This window comes from Heloderma suspectum, chromosome 14 (assembly GCF_057233095.1).
Source record: "Heloderma suspectum isolate Gila_16-S chromosome 14, 16-S_ref, whole genome shotgun sequence".
Taxonomy (NCBI): Eukaryota; Metazoa; Chordata; class Lepidosauria; order Squamata; family Helodermatidae; genus Heloderma; species Heloderma suspectum.
In genome coordinates this window covers 6,588,315-6,605,772 of record NC_139471.1, presented here as the reverse complement: position 1 = coordinate 6,605,772, position 17,458 = coordinate 6,588,315, and the positions used below count along the sequence as shown (strand labels likewise).

Sequence of the window (17,458 nt, the reverse complement as noted above, 5' to 3'; positions counted from 1 at the left end):
TCTGGGACTTCCTCTGTGTAAAGCAGGTGCTCTACCACACCCCTCTCCCATCAGGAGACCAAAGGATGCCCTGCTCCGCCAGCCATATAGACCTTGGGGTTCTTCCACCTGCGATGTCCAGGGGCAACCCGGAAGAGGAGAGATGGTGGCTGAAGGAAAATGACTGGTGGGTGGGTCTAACTTGCTTCACCCCACCCTTGAAGTTTGGCAGGTGACCCACAAGCTTGGTCGTCCCCAGGACCAGAGCCAAGCATAGCGATGTCATGTCAAGGCCCCCTGTGGTCCTCTTGCAGAGCCTTACCCAATGGACCCTTGCGTGCTGTTTGCTCGGACGCAGGTCACAATGATGCAGTCCTTCTCCCGGCCCTGGAACCCATCCACTGTGTCAACTTCCCCAGCGCTGGAAAGGAAGAAGAGAAATGCATGGGGGCATTTTCAATCCATTCTTTTTTTTTTTTTTTTGCCATGCCACCTCAAAAAGAAAAACGCCCCTAAGGAGCGAGGGAACGGACTGAGAAGTAAACCTGTTGTGCTCTTCTGTTAAAAACAAAACTACCCTGCACTTCTCTTGGTCTGGAACAGAGGATCGTATAAAACACAGAAACACACACAGAGAAAAGGTTAATTGGCGAGATTACTAGAGTTTACCTCCTGTCTCCTCTGGGGAATATGCTGTTCGCACAACACGCTAACCCACACTCAATGGTTGAGTGTGGGCTGTTGTTGAACCATGGGTTATTTGCTGAATTGTGGGTTAGCGTTTTGTCTGAACCCAGGACATTTTCCGCAGGTCGGCTTGTTAACCATGCAATACGGCTTGTTCACCACCCCGAATAACCCAACATAGGTGGCTTGAGAAAAAAAAGCCACGCCACATGGTTAACAAGCCACCCTGCGGAAAATGTCCTGGGTTTGGACAACATGCGAATCCACGATTCAACAGACAACCCACAGTTCAACAACAACCCACACTCAACCACTAAGTGTGGGTTAGCGTGCTGTGTAGTTCAACAACAACCCACACTCAACCACTAAGTGTGGGTTAGCGTGCTGTGTGAACTCAGACACTGAGTTGGCTTCTACGTCCCCACCTCAGCTGATGTGGTCTGAAATGGGAATAATATAAACAGGGTTGGATCCAGAGTTAGTCATGTAGATGCGATGAAATCAATGGGACTTAGTCACAATTAACTTGTCCTGGTGATGGGTCTACTCTGAGCATAACTAAGTCTGAATTCAACCCAATGTATTTCACACTGTTGTGAAAACAAAGGATTTTAAACATGTTCTCATTATATTGAGCAGGGGTGGGCAACTTCCGAGGGTCTGGGGACCAGTTTCGGACCCACACCAGGGGAAGACGATCCAGGCCTTAAAGCCAAGTCAGGACATGCAAAATGTTTTTTATACTAAGCACAATATCACAACCCTTTATCCTGATTAAGTCACCTCCTTCTGTTCTCATCGTCTCCTAATGTCAATGCTAATCTTTGATAGGGTGAGAAGAAGAAAAAATCTACGTAATACCACCTTGACGAAAAGTACAAAAAGGTGGCTAATGGGCAACAAATCTGGGTTAAGTTTGCAACCACTAATTTGATCTGACGCCCTGCTGAGGCGAATGCAAGGGACCCAATTAAAGGGATTTTATCCCATTCAAGACACATGATTTTTTTTTTTTTTACCTATTTTCTCTGAACTCTATATCCAGCTGCTTCTGGATCCTCCTTTTCTGTGCGCTGTACGGGGTGATGATTCCGATCTGCCGACTACCAATCTCACTCTTCGTTTCCTTAATTAACTTCATTAATTCTATCACCAGCTTCACTTCCTGGGGATTCGCGTAGGAACTGAACAAAAGAGAGGAGGAGGAAGATGGAGGGGGGGGGAGAAAAGGATGAGTGGAAGCCCTGCATCTGATCTGCGCTTCAAAATTACCACACACGATTCTCTTTGAGTTGCTTTGGGGGTGGGGGAGGAAAGGAACTCTCAAAACCCTAAATGGATCCACTCACGCCAAGGAGAAGCTGGCCATGAACGTTTCCACTGGCTCTTGCTGTGCTGGAAAGTGAGGAAGCCAAGGTGCTTTCCAGACCAGAGGGCATCATAGAATCATATAGTAGGGTTCGAAGGGGCCATCGAGTCCAACCCCATGCTCAGTCAGTCTGGGGGTGCATGGCCTGAACTGTCTAGCAGGAGCACAAGGCACAACCACCACTTTCACCGCATTGTGGACCTTTCCAACAGACACAGGATGACGATGTGCAAAGGAGACTTGTGTGGGTGGCCAACTGTTTGTGTGGCCAGCTCCCTGCAACCATGGGCCCACGCAAGCAGCTAAGAAAGCATGCTAGCTGGCCCGAAGACTCTTCATGCGTACAACACAATGTGTGTAATGCCCTGCTTTTCTACCGAATGGCATTCGAAGCGCCTTACAACAACACAAGGGGAAAAAAAACAGGGAGCAAAACCAGGCGTCCAGCCTCACTTAACTAGTTCCTAACCTAAGAAGCTGCCCTGGATCGAGTCAGGCCATCTAAACCAGGACTGCCCACCACCGCCAATCCAACGCCCCTGGGAAGCTCACAAGCATGAAAATAAGAGCCCTGCTGTTGCCCCCCCGAAACTGAGAAGAGCTGAGGCAGCTTCCTAGAGGAAGTAAAAGACAGCCCACCGGTCAGTTGAGCTCAGTGCTGCCTACGCCAGGCATGGGGAACTGCCAACCTGCAGGCCGCATATGCCTGGTGCGTGTGGGTGTTCCCCCTCTGGCCTGCCATGAGTCTTCCCCAGACTCTGCCCACTCCCCGCTGCTCCATTGCTGAGAGAGGAGAAAGCGCTCCGCTTCAATCTGCTGCAGAACGGAGCTCTGCCCTTTCCCTGCTCGCTGCTGGAGCCGCTCTCAGCACTGGGCAGGGAATATCCCCCCACCTCAGCTGATGTGCATGAAGCAGTGGAGGAGGGGTCTGGGAAGGCTGTGCCAAGAGTGAGAGTGTGAAGGGGGGGCACACCAGCAGTGGCTCTGCCCAGACTGGGCACTGGCCCCACCCACTACCTGCAACTCCGATGTCCCGGCCTGGAGCCAGTTTGGTCCTCATGTCAAAAATGGTTCTCCACCCTTGGTCTACGCTGAGTGGCAGGGACTCTCCAGAGTTTCAGGCAGGAGCCTTTCCTGGCTCTACCTGGAAATGCTATGGGCTGAACTAGGGACCTACTGCATGCAAAGCAGGGGCTTCACCGTGGAGCTGGAGCTATGGCACTTCCTTGAAGGGCTCCCATTGGAGAAGGCAGCGCTGCCTTTGCTAACAAACGGCGCCGCGGTGACATCTTAGAAGGGAAGCTGCCACCTACACAGCGGCATCCTTGGCTGCATGACATAGTTGCCCAGTTGCCCTAATCCATGAGCCATGAGGGCAAAATGGAGCCTCTGTGTTCAGGGGCACTATACGTGTCAGTATCACTTGCTGGGGAGAGGAGACTGGGGCTGGCTATCACCTTCAAGCCATAAGAACATCAGAAGAGCCCTGCTGGATCAGACCAAGGGTCGATCTATTCTGGCATTCTGTTCACACGGTGGCCGACCGGATGCCCATGGAAAACCCTCAAGCAGGACAGGAATGCAACAGCACCCCTCCACCCATGTTCCCCAGCAACTGGTGCACACAGGCATACTGCCTCTAATCCACTGATGAACCCCCTTGCCCCTGATGAACCCCCTTGGTGTGGTTCAGCAAGACGTTGAACCCCCTCGGTATGGTTCAGCAGAGCCCTTTGGCTTTTTCCTTGGGTTGGATTCAATGCCCGCAAGATCACTACAACATTACAGCAAACACTTAACGTGCACAGAGACTGTGGAGCAGGGGTGCAGACCTTCAGGCCCACGGGCCACATCCAGCCCTCAGGTTCCCCAGATGGCTATGCCCCTTCCCCTGGCCCCACCCCCTTTCCCCATGCCACCAATTGTTTGGTGGTTTCCCAGCTTTTGCACAGGTTTTTCCCCATTCTAAAACATTGAAATACTTCTCCCAAGGCTTTGTCCCTGGTAAGGGCTTTAAGTTAAAGTATGTCGGTGTTTCGCCCCCACCATGTTTTACCTTTGGCTCCAGTCAGTACTGGAATCCACGCCCCCCCACCCCCCCAGGAACATCTCCAAAATTGAATTTGCCCCCTCACAGTGAAAGAGATTCAACAGCTGTGTTGTGGAGAGACAGACAACTCATTCTCCCATATGAACTTGGAAGGGTTTAAGGTGTTCGGGAGAGGCCGTTCATTCTATCCCACCACTATCTGAAGCATGTTTGATGGGAATGTGAGAGAAGGTTATTTTGTATGTTGGCGCCATTACGTTGTAAAATTTACAAAGGTAGGTTGTAAATTTAACAAACAGAAACAAACAGACTTACTCGCTCTCCCGTTCTTCCCTGCCGTCCAACACATCGAAGAGCAAGTATGCTTGGAAGGGCCAATCCATACGGAACCGGTTCTTTTCTGTTTGCCTAGGACATCATGAGAATTGTCACCACAGGGAAAGCCATACACAAAAGCACTGCACTGAGAGCTGTTTTCTAAGTTCTTCATTGCAAGAGGAAACGCTATTGTCTAATGCCCATCAGGATGGTTGTATCCTTCCAACTATAAAGAGGAGGGGCAAATCTTCCTTTAAAAAAAAGAAGTTCCCAGCATTTTTAAAAAGCCCACAACTCCTCCCGGAAGCACGTTTCTGCTTTCAATGTTCCTGCATGCCTAGTTTCCTTGCAAAATCGTCACATTCTTGGCATCTGTGAGAGTAGGGTGTGGGTTCTGGGGGAGGGGGAGAATGCAGCCTCTGACCCCCGGATGTTGGCCACCCAACCCTGCTATGATGCCTGGGCCTATATTCTCTTTTCTCCTTTGATACAGCCATCTCTTAGCTTATGGACTGCCTGAAAACAAAAAGTTGCAAGACAATTTAAGCATGTAATTCTGAGCATATGGGGGGGAGAGGGTCCTTGACCCCAAAACCAATTTTACAGGTGCTTGGATATTACCCAACCCTGTACAGAAAACATTACAGTAAAGATGTCCTATGCTGCGATTCTACAGCAGGGCTGGGCAGAAAGAAGATCTCCAGATATTTTGGACTTCAACTCCCAGCACTCCTGACTATTGGCCATGCTGGCAGAGGTTTCTGGGAGTTGAAGTCCAAAACATCTGGAGATCTGCCTTCTGCCCAGCCCTGTTCTACAGGACTACAGAGTGTGATGGTTGGTGCAGAATCCAGCTTCCTGGGAATCTCAGCTTTCATTTAAAAACAAAGTCTCTAGTCCTTAAAACTGGAAAGATATGCTTATAAGCAGGTAAGCAATGCCTCCTGCAGGAGCCAGAGGGGGTCGGAATAAGATTTCCAGAAGTTGAGTGACTTGGGGTACAACTTCTGGGTCCCTGTCCCTGTCATGACTGGATAAAAAAATGCAGTATAAATTAGTCAGAATGCAAATAATTCATGATCCATATGCATAATGGATACATATCATGGAAACCAGCTTTTTTGGCACAGAATTTTGAATACTTGAGCACAGAATTCTTTTAAAGCTCCAGAGTGCACATGCACACACCTGTTATGATGAACTAAAGGACTGTGGAAATCTAGAAATGGGCAAACATGGAAAGGAGTAAAAAAATAAATCCCAGGATAATATGGAACCGATGCACCACTTGCCAACTTTTCCTGAAACATTTGTTTGGCTTGGGACGAAAAGATGGCTACTCACCTGTCAGTTGTCAGGGCACTCTCGTAGATGTACTTGGAAGGGAAGAAGCAGATATCGGGATGCATCCTGTACTGAACTGTCAACTGCAGGACTGGAAGTCTTCCTATGAGGTTCTCTTGTACCTGCTCTTTCAGGTGTCTACATAACCGGCCCATCAGAGACTGATCATAGCAATAATCCTGAGCTTTCTGCCAATGGAGGAAACAAAGTGGGTGAATGAGACTTTCAGGAGGTGGGGCAAGGGCAGGCAGCAACAATTAAACAACAATTAGAATGTACACAGTGCAGTGTTCAAAGGGCCCCACATGGCAATCCTCACAGCTGCCTGGCAAGGTAAATCACTTTTACTATGCCCATTTTACAGACTGGGAAGGGGGATGAGGCCCTGAGTGACTTGGTTAAGGGCCACATAGTGAGTTCATGGCAAAGAAGAGGTTCAGAATGGAGACCAGGACTGAGAAAACGACCTCAGGGTCTCTTTGGAGTGACCCAAGAATGAGCCTATTTGTGTGTCCGCCCCCCACCCCAACACAAAAGGGGGAACAAAATAGATTCATTTCTTGAGCCAATCCAAGAGGCTCAGGAAATTAACACACATACCCCAGCACACCTCCCTTTTGTTTTTCCCCACCAGTGTGGAAGGCAGCAGTAGATGCATTCGTGGAGAAAAGCACTATTTTAAAAGGGGATCACACTAGTCAGGGTGGCTATATGCCCCCTGCAGGATTAGAAGCTGCAGCCTTCTGAATACCAGTCACTGGGGACAACAGGAGGAGGGTGCTATTGCTCTCATGTCCTGCTTGTGGACTTCCCAGAGGCATCTGGTTGGCCACCTTGGGAAATGGGAAGCTAGACTAAAGAGGCCTTTGGTCTCACCAGCAAGGCTCCCTTTATGTACTTAGGTCACTTCCCTTGTAACTGATGCTCTTCGAGTGGTCATCTGTGAAGTCCCACACAGGGAATCTGAGCCTGCCAAGCACTTCGGAAGCTTCTAGAACTTAGTAGAGCCTCTTGCCCTTGAGCAGAGAAACCCTGTTGGCGCTGCGTGCCCGAGGGCAGGAGCCAAGACTACCCCCTCGCTTCCTTTTTGAGCACCACTCAAATAGCACAATAGGAAACTCTTGCTAGGAAGTCTTCTCCACATAACGAGTTCTCCAAAGATATATTTTACGTCAGTTACCATTTCCTCTGATTATAAAAAAGAAGCAAGAAAAAGAGGAAGATTGGGTTCAGAACATTTTCCGAAATACTGTTCCGTGCAGGCACAGTTCCCATGTGTGTGACTACATGGAGACCATGAAAAAGGTTGAGTTTACAAGAGTAGGACCAGTTTTGCCACTGTGTTCATTACACCTGGAGAATGGCTGGGGTGGATTGTGGAATTTACGCCCAGATTGTGGAAAGGGATTCCTGTCATTATTCCATAACTGGGGTGTCCATGAATTCCTCCCCACCACCCCACCCCCTGCCTCTGGAGTCTCCCCACGTACTTTTATACAATTTCTTTGGCTATAAGGACTGTAGTTTACTGGTACACTGATAAGGTGGGGTAGTTTTACACAAATGCACAGAATTGTGTGATTAATCTGATCAGATGAGGAATCCAATTTTAGTCAAGAAGGTAGCTGATACACTGTCAGGACCTGATTAAAAAACATTCCACTTTACTACACTGAAGCAGAGCCATTCAGAGCCTATAAAACAGCCCACCAGCTCTCTCTGCTATATGACTTCATATCTCCCGGACAACCAAAAATATCCGTTACTGAAGTACCTACCATGGATTTTACAGTGGGAGGAAGCTGCTTGGGGTCTCCAACCAGGACAAGCTTTTTGCAGCCGTGAATTAGTGGAATGAGAGTTTCAACCTCACAAGTCTGCCCTGCCTGTTGACAAGAAAGCAGCAGCGTGAGCAAAAGAAAGAAGAAGATGGCGGTACAGCCAAGGCTGTCCATATTCCATGCAAGGGCAGGAAAGCCACAGGCTTGGATCAAAAGATCTTGCTGCATGAGTAAAAGGCAATTCTGCCTGCGCCAGGGGAGGGGGGGCTTGCTGATACACCCCCCCCCCATCTGTAGCTCACACCTACCCACTGAACAGCCTTTCTAGAGTTCCCCTGACCCCCTGGAACCAGTTTTCAGAAGGGGGGATTGTAGATAAGATCATGGGGGCCCAAGTTTATTTATTTTATTTTTTTTAAGGAATGTCTAGCTCTCTAATATTAATTTGGCTATTTCTCTGTCTCCCACCCTCCCCCGCTTTTCCAGTATGATCCGTGTTGTACAGTTCCTTAAATTAAAAATGGAAGTTGTTCTTCTTCACTAATACAGCCTCTTCATACTCCTTCCCTTTCCTGTTTTCTTTCTTTCCTCTTCCTCAGATTGCATGCCCGGAGGAAGGGGCTATTGCCTTTCCATCACAATGTCAAGCTTGGTACACATTAAGTGCTATGGAAATAAGAAATGACCATTATATAAAAAGGAAGAAAGACCATGCATGAACGAAGATCGTTGGGAGGTATCACGGTGGAGAGCCATATCGCACAGGGTGAGGGGCCGTGAGCAGAGCCCCTGCTTTGCCTGCAAATGCTCCCTCGCCACCTCCAGGGAGGGCTGAGAAAGACTCAGGGCTGAAACCCTGGGAGCTGCTGCCAGTCGGTACAGTAAATACTGCAGAGTTAGACCGACTAACAGGCTCACTTGATATAAATGGCAGCTTTCTATGTTCCTGTATTTATGGACAGACAAGAGGATCACTGGGAAGCAAAATGCCTGCACAACTTGGGCCCAGTTTGCTATCACAGGCATGTTCTTCACAGCCTCGAGTACCATACTGATGCCTGCAAAAGCAACAAGGTGCCTAGTTACCATGCCACATGGCCCAATAAAGAGAGTGATGGGTAAAGAAGTGGGGAGACGATGTGGGGAAGTTCAAGTTCTCCCCTAGCACTACCTCCCAGCCCTCCCTACACTGGTTCTCCTTCACACTACTCCATCTACTTTTTATAGCAGAAAATGAAACTAGGGTTTGTGTCGACACATGAAGAGATGGAGAACATTGTTATCTGCTTGGGATGCAGTGCTAAACTAAGGTTTAGTGTTAGACGCATATGCCCCAGGCTCATTCACTCCGCCCTTCCCTCCTCCAGTGCAGCCATGAGGAGAGATCAGAAGCTTTTGCGTCCATTTTCAATTAAGCATGGTTTATCATTCTATCGGAACTCAAAACTACAGATAATCTAACTATGGTCAAGGCACTAGGGAAACAAGCCAGGATTGTAAACTATGGTTTGATGTTGGCTTGGGTACCTAAAGCCTCAGTTGAGACTAACCAGTTTGTCCAGCTTTGGACCCAATGATAAACCATGGTTAGTTATAAATGGGAAAAAAAGTTTCTGACCTCTTCCCCTGGCCACACTGGAATGAGGCTTGTTTATATAATGCTGAACCACAGCTTGTTGTTGTTGTTCAGTCATGTCCGACTCTTCGTGACCCCAAAACCACAGCTTAGTGAATCATAAAAATGAAGCCATTATATCTTCTGCCAGGCCATATGACAACTGGATTCTGAAATGTGTTTCCCCAAAACAGGGCTGATGGCTTGTTTGGCTTGAAATTTGTGGAAAGTCACTTAAAAAAAGGTTAAGTATCAAAGTAGTAATTTCTTCTTTCAGAACAGATACAAATGCATAAGCACTCCAGCACCGAAGGGGAACTCACCTCCCTCATTTTCAATTCCCAGCACATTGCAAAGGCAATGAAACATACTGTTAAGTTTTCTTGCCTCCTTAGGGGCTGGGAAATATGTCAGAGTTTGCTAAATGGTGCAACGAGGGCAGCCTGCTTAGACTATGACTGACTGCCTTCAACTGATGGGTTACATTTATAGCTAAGGTAATTAATCTAAGTGCCGGGTTGTCAGGAGAGAGGACTGCTCAACAACATACGGCCATTAATATAATATGTTGCTCTTAGAAAGGTATTAATTGAGCAGAATGAAAGCTTAGCTTCTATAAAGTTCTGAGCTCAACACCCAGCCTCCGCATCTGTGGGAAGGCTGAAAAATGCTTAGCATCGACAGTATCAGGCTGGATGCATCATCGGTCTGACCAGCGAAAGCGGCAGCTCTCCTTGCTGCCAGAAAGGTGGCTCAAATGGATGTAATCAGCTCACTGTGGCAGCCATTTTCAGACCAGAGATCCGAGGAAGGTGCTTTTCTATTTTGACATGCTACTGGGGTAGACTGTGTGGGTGAATTAGCAGATGATTGTCCAGATGGGCCACGCGGTTCATGGCCATCATGTGTAGAGCATGACTGGAGCTGCTTGCCTGAGATTTTCCTTAATCCTGGGGCCTCCAATGTGGTGCCCATGGGCCCGTGGAGGCTGGTGGCGCCGATGTCAGTGGGGCAGTGAATCCTCTCCAGGTTTTGGTCAGAACTCTGAAGGAGCTATCCAAGGTGGAAAGCTCTAACGCTTTTCGAGTTCCGACTGAAACCCAGAGCGGATTCACCGCCCAACTAACATGGAGCCACCAGCCGCCGCTGTCATGGACACCAATGCGCCCGCTGACATTTTTAATTAATTGTTTTTAACTGGGAGGTTGGTGGCATGCTGCAAAGCCATCTTTTTTTGGGTTTTGGAACTAAGACTCCACCTCAGCCCTGTACTTCGGTTCTTGGCCAAGTTACTCTTCTTTTAGTCTCACCCTTCTGGGAAAAGGCAATGAGTCTTTGTAGGGGGCGGCCATTTTATGAACAGCCACGCGCCCCCATGGCAGCCATTTTGTGACAGCAACCACATTCCAAATGTGCCCACTGACCCAAAAAGGTTGGGAACCCCTGCCTTAAGCACTCAGAGTGCTTTATATGTAATGAATAAATAATCCTTGCAGACAGATAGACCTGTAAGATAGGCTAGTGTTATACTCGCCCATACTGGATATATTGGTGGGGACTGGAAGATGCTTAGGTGGTGGGAAAGAGGCAGGGGCATGCCCAGGAGCTCAGTGGCTAAGGAGGGTTTTGAATTGGGGAATTTCCAACTCACACTCCTAATCGCTGTCCCTTTGACCAAAACGCTATCCTACCCATTCCAACCTGGTGCCCGCTAGATGTGCTGGGCTGCAACTCCCACCATCCCCAGCTAACCTAGTGTCCCAACACATCTGGAGGACACCAGGTTGGGGAAGGCTGCCTGATGTGTATCATTTACCCAACAGCTGGCCCCAGAACTTGCCTTCTCAAGCCGATCCTGAAAGGTAAATGCTTTTAGATTCCTAAATAGCAACCATACCCACCTCAGTAAGTCCCAGAGTTATTGCAGGATCTGTCTTTTCACAAGAACCACAGCTGGCTGAACTATTCTCAACAATCTCAATTCTCCACCCAAAGGCCCATAAATTCCACACAAAGACCCACAAATTACAAACAAAGGCCCACAAATTCCACCCAAAGGCCCATACACCAAGGCCCATAAATTCCACCCAAAAGCCCATACACAAAGGCCCACAAATTCCACCCAAAGGCCCACAAATTCCACCCAGAAGCCCATACACGAAGGCCCATAAATTCCACCCAAAGGCCCATACACGACGGCCCACAAATTCCACCTGACAGAATAGGAAGAAGGGGCAGGGGAGCAGGGCCCCCTCCAACGGCCTGGCTGGGACTAGCTGCCATTTGGCTCCTCTCCTGTTCGTGGTTGAAGCAAGCAGCACAGACCCGCCTTGTATGCGATTTCTGTTTCATATGCCACACTGAGAGCTTTTGGAGTTGGGGCAAAAATACACTTCAGTACCTCCCAACCTCAGGTCCCCAAATGTTGCATAACAACTTCCATCCTCCCCATCCATTGGCCATTCTGGCTGGGGATGATGGGGGTGTCATCCAAAAACATCTGGGGACCCATGGTTGGGAACCAGAGAAAAGCAAGTAGGGACAGAAGTGAACAGGCCTGTTTATTATTTACTTATTATCAACATTTATGCAATGCCTTATTTGCTAAAAGGCCATCAAGGCAGCGTACAGCAAAACAAAACAGAATCTTGCAACTATAGAAACAAGATTAAAACCAATGAAACATTAAAAACTACACACTTTAAAAGGCCAAACTGAAAAGATGCATCTTCACACCCTTTCTAAAGGCCAAGAGAGCGGGGGCCCATTGTAGTTCTTGAAGGAGCACATTCTGCAGTTTGGGGACAATGCAGGAAAAAGCCCTTCCACACATGCCTGACAAGCGGGCCTCTACGGGTAATGGCACCCTCAAAAGGGCCTCCCCTGCAAATCTTAGTAATTGGGCAGGTTTATCTGCTACTCATGGAGGCTGCCCAAGACATCCCAACTCCCCCTGGAATATGACCTTCGTACCACAGGACTAGCACGCCACTGACCTCATCCACAACGACACAGCTGATAGGGTCACCACCCAGCCTCCGGAAAGCTGTCTCCAGCAGCAACCCGCCGCTGGTGCTCAGCGTGCAGCAGATGATGTGCGACTCCAGGATGATTGTTTTCAGCTCCCAGGATCGTCCACGAGTCTTGGGACACAAGAGGGGGAACACCCTTCTGAACAATGCCCATTTTCAAAAGGATCCCATCATCTTTTCAGCCTCCTCCACCTCCTTTGATTTTACAACAGCAGCTAAGACCACTCCACTTGCTCTGAGCAGGCAACACAAGTCCATGCTCAATGTATGGTTAATTATGAAGCCAGTGCCTTTTTTTTTTTTAGAGGAAGAATGGGAGTAAATGCCATAATTCCAGAAATATCCAGGCCCACCTATCATCACATTTTCTTGGATGACTTTCAGTTGTTGACGTGCAAGGATGAGGCGGGCAGGGTATTTGGTGCTGTCCGTGCCACATGATGGGCTTGATCCAAGCCCATCATGGCTCCTGAAGAGAGGGAGGATTTCCACCTGCACTAAATGGGTGTTAGTAAGCTCTCGGTTGAGATAGGTTTGGATCTGGACAATGTTACCTGCATTCAGTTCTCACTGGGCCAAAGTTGTGACTACCTTGTCTCACCACTGATTTAAATGGGACCTAATTTCAACTAGCTTAGGCTGAATCGAACCCACGGTCTTCTCTGGATTCACTGGTCTGAAAAACTACAGACCCTGTTTCTAGCCTCCCCTTCCTAGCCAAAGTGGTGTTGTGAGTAATGGCTTGGCAGGTCCAGGTTCTGTTGCTTGAGATGGATTTTCAGGACCAAAAGCTGCTCTGGCTGCCTTGATGGGTGATGTTTCCAGGGAACAAGGTGGGCAAATGTGAACCTGTAAACTTTCCTAGAAAACCTTTTCTCTTCTTCTTTTCTCTACTCAAGATATCACTACTTGCTACTCAAGGTACTCACTTCAGACAACTGAACTGATGAATCGATGAAGCATTTTAAGTGGCCCACGCCCAGGATGTTTGCGGAAACGCCTTTTCCCACTGGAATCCCCACCATCACTTATATTAGGACGGTGTCAACATCAAAAACTGACCACTCCTGGCCCTCTTAATAGAGCGGCCCCCAAAATACAGACGTTGACTGCCCCATGTGGTAAACCACCCAGACAGCTTTGGCTATTGGGTGGTACAGAAATGTAATGAAAAGAAACCATTTAGGATTGGAATATGAGGTTCTCGTGAGAATAAATTAAGATCTTGATTATATACCCAAAACAAACAAATATTTGCATAGCAGCAGTGGACAGTGGAAGTCTGATGCCTCGACCAATACTGAGGGCACAAAGAGTTTGGTCTGGTCACGTTCATGGCATACCGGTGCTGCACGACAGCCCAGCCACACAAGGCAGCCAACATGAAAACCAAGCAGCGATCTGCACTAACACAGGTATAGCTGGGTTCAGCTTGACAATTTCGCACACTCATCCAAGATGAAAGCAGTTTGATGCATGGTGAAATGAAGCAGGGCGCCGAGTGGGGCTGTTTTAAGAGCCCCTGTGCAGGAGCACCTCATACCCTCTTCAGCTGAGAAGCGACGCACTCTCTCTCTTTTAAAAGCCTGCCCGTTTCCTCATCAAGCTGTTGTTTCTGAAAGAAGAAGCAAAAAGACACTACGTTGTTTTTTACAGGAATAATCAACTATGCATGCTTACTTTAAAAAAAAAGGCCCCTAAGGCTTCCCCCTCCGCTATGAACACAGGAAGATGCTCGATGCCAGGTTATTTGTCCGTCTAGCTCAGGGACGTCTATCCTGACGGGCAGTGGCTCTCCAGGGTCTCCGGTAGAGAATGGTCCTGCACATGAACTGCTACCTGATCACTTTAACTGGCAATGCCAGGGACCCAACCCAAGACCTTCTTGCAAGCAAAGCGTGAGTTATGATGCCTTGGTCCTTCCGCAAGGCCTCCGAGCCTATGGAGCTGTAATATCAGGATTATGAACTGCAGTTCTTTACAAAAGGTTACCCCAGGGGTAGGGAACGTTTTGCGGCCTGTTCGCACATTGGGTAATTGGAGAAAGTATCCTATGCACCACCACAGAATGGCTGCAATGGGAGGCGTTGCTAGTCACGAAGGACAAGCCACTTACTCGTAGTACAACGCAGAGGTGGGGCCTGAACCCCAACACACTAAACAACTGTGAACTCAAAGTTTTCCATGTCAACAGAAATCTGTTTTACAGGAGGCAAACACTTTTTCTCTTCCCCTCAACCCATCGCCAGCCAACTCATCCCTTCCATCTCTTTCTCTCTCTCACTCTGGACCACCACCCATATTATTCACTCTCAGCCTGGCTCATAACCCATAGACATACTTTCTCACACACACATGTCCCCAGCCGATTAGGAGGGCACCAAGAAAGGTGTCTGGGGCGAACCTGTGAGCACCACATTGCCTACCCCCAGGCTTCACTATTGCCCAGTTCAGACCCACTGATCTTGGCCCAATAGCCCATATTTATAGAGTAAGTTGTGTCCACACGCTCCCTCTCTTCTCTTCTGCATTGTACATCTGAACTGGAAAACTGTGGTCTAATCTCCGAGTACAAACCAGGATATTAAATGATGGCTTGATATCCTGGTTTGTAGTCAGAGATTAAACCACAGTTTCCTGGTTTGGATGTAAAAGGAAGCCTTGGTTTCACACACCCTGGAAGTTTTGCATTGCAGCACACAAGACAACCCACTAGAACTGAGGGTGCAGTCCTTACACAAGAAATCTACTCCTTGTTTCCCCAAAAATGTTCTTAGTTTCATCAACCCAATTTTAGGGATTGGGGGGGGGGGAGCCTTTACGTTGATGCTATTATCAAATAATTGGGAATGAGAAATCCTCGCCGATCCACTGTGAACCACCCAGAGATCTTGCAATGGATTCCGATCTACCTCCTGCCCACCCCTGCAGTAAACCACGGTAACGAAGAACTACCTTCTCTGTCTCCTCATTTCTGTCCATTGCACGCTGGCGAAAAAGCATGTCCAGACGTCCATCTAGATCTTTTTTCCTCTTTTGGAGATCTTGGCCTTTGCAAAGTGTTGCTCTATCTATAGAATCAGACAGAATACATTTATTTAGTCATCTGCAGCTGGCTTTCACAAATAATGCTGCTAACCCATGGTGAGGGTTGTTGAATTCTGGGTTAGAATTTAGCTGCACTAACTACCCACGTTTTATTAATCACGAGTAACCCAGAAAGAGAATCCATTATTTGTTCTTAGGTTGTGAACTCTGGGTTCTTTAAACCATGGGTTGTTGTTACATGTGAATTGTCTTACTGGGGATTGTCCTCGGGTTGTTTTGCCAGGCTACAGAGGCAGCGGGCAAGAGCAGTAAAAAAAACAACAACCCAAGTGCTTTCCATGCCAGTACTACTGCTCTACAAAGGCATTTGGGACACAGGGAGGGAGTGGGTGGAAAGAAACGATCCAGGGATTGAGAAAACAAACCCCGGTTTGTTTAATTGCCTGCCATACAAACCCTGGGTAGGGCAACCAATACTGTTATATAAAGTATGGGTTACCATTATGAATGAACCAGGTGATTGTTTGAGGTGGCTTACAGTGTGGCCTGAATAAATTAAATATATATTAAATAGAAAACACTGAAGAGCCAGTACGATGGACATATATACGTGTCACACACACACACACACACACACACGCACACACACGATACTTGGGCTTGAATGAATCACTCACTGACTTCCCAACCAAATTATATGGGTATCAGAGTTGTTAGGGTACTTCAATATATGCTGGATTCCTGAAATTTGGTACAAATGTAGCCTAAGACTCCCTTAATAAAAAATCTTTAAAGGAACAATGGACTTCCTCAAAGTGGAAAACTTCACTGTGCATCCCCGAATCATACAGGTCAGTCAGTAAACTGAAATTTAATACAATTACACAAAACAAGAGACACGGATCACTGAGAATGTATGTAAATGGGACTTAGATCTTATATCTAAGTTGCACCGCGTGGGACGTATAGTTTGCCTTGTCACAGGGGGCCAGATCCAGCAGAGGCCCAGACAGCCAAGCCGTTTTACTGAAGATTAAGCCAACCTATACGTGGGATTGAACAGGGAGCAGCAAGCACCACACTAGGGACCCCTATGGCATGGGGGTAAAGGGCAGACCAGACTGAACCCCTGGGAGTCCTTCTCCCGCTCCAAGTGGAGATACTGAAGCTTTCACGCACCCTCTCAAGGACCCTGCTGGCACAAAGCAGGCAAAGAGGCACTGCCCTCTGGCACCGCTCTTCAGTGGCTGCTTTGGGCCGCCGCCATTTGACAAAGCTTACAGGGCCACGCCAGTTACCGAGGGCAGCAGAGGGAAACATTACAGCTTGGCACTACACAGAGCTCCCCAAACGGTCTTCCCTAGAGGCACAGGCCAATTTCACATGTAACAATCTCGTTCTGACGAACCATGGTTTATTAGACCAAGGAATTGGTTTGGGCCCGTATGCTCCCCACTTCTCTTGTGCTGGAATTCAATCCTTCTGGGGTTCATTAAGTGACAGTTTCCCAACTGTGCTGGCCTAATTCTTAAGATGGCTTTTTAACCCAGCTGTTTCATGCTATTTGTCACTGTGAATTTATTGTTTTTACTGACGGTGTGATGGGTTTATTATTTAACATTTCTGTCAGCCACCTTCGTAAGGAGTTTTCCTAAAAGGTGGGGTATGAATATATGCAAATAATCATCAACGACATGAAACCAGGAGCTGATCCTAATTTCATATCCTAATTTGTAAACAGTGATTAAGCCAGAATCTCCCAGTTTAGATGTAATGGATTTACCTAATCCATAAATACTGAATTTCAGTGTGAAAGAAAAAGGAGAAGGAAGCACATGGGCAGATGGTTTGTTCTCAGTCTATTAAACCATAATTTATTAGACCAACTGCTTTGTCTGAACCACTCCACAAAGTGCCAGTCAGACTAAGGGCACAATCCTATGCATAGACAAAAAAGTCCTACAACTCCACCATGCTGGGAGTTGTAGGACTTTTTTCTGTCTAAACATGCATAGGATTGTGCCCTAAGATTTGGAAGAAGGGGATTTCCAATAGCAGCAGCTAGAAAATAGGGTATCTATGCTTGGAGAGAGCAAGCTTCCTGTACTATTATCCTAATTAATTTAACACCAGTCACATTTCCTTCTGCAGGGTGACTAGTTCCCTGGACGCTCCGCATGATGGGACAGGTTGGTTTACCTCTTCAGTTCCCATAGCTAACGTCTGCTCCTGCTA

At 47.7% G+C, this 17,458-nt stretch overlaps 1 protein-coding gene across 6 annotated transcripts in view; it reads right to left on the bottom strand.

The window, feature by feature from the left end:
- SETX (senataxin) overlaps positions 1-17,458 on the bottom strand; it is a 75,842-nt gene that overhangs the window by 11,241 nt on the left and 47,143 nt on the right. For all 6 annotated transcript variants that reach the window (XM_084820800.1, XM_084820802.1, XM_084820799.1 and 3 more), the window contains 8 exons: positions 15,131-15,246; positions 13,719-13,790; positions 12,140-12,286; positions 7,526-7,633; positions 5,748-5,935; positions 4,401-4,493; positions 1,686-1,850; positions 302-400 (listed from right to left, as the gene is read on the bottom strand). In XM_084820800.1, coding sequence (XP_084676926.1) covers positions 302-400; positions 1,686-1,850; positions 4,401-4,493; positions 5,748-5,935; positions 7,526-7,633; positions 12,140-12,286; positions 13,719-13,790; positions 15,131-15,246 — 988 coding nt within the window. The remainder of the gene's footprint in view (positions 1-301; positions 401-1,685; positions 1,851-4,400; positions 4,494-5,747; positions 5,936-7,525; positions 7,634-12,139; positions 12,287-13,718; positions 13,791-15,130; positions 15,247-17,458) is intronic.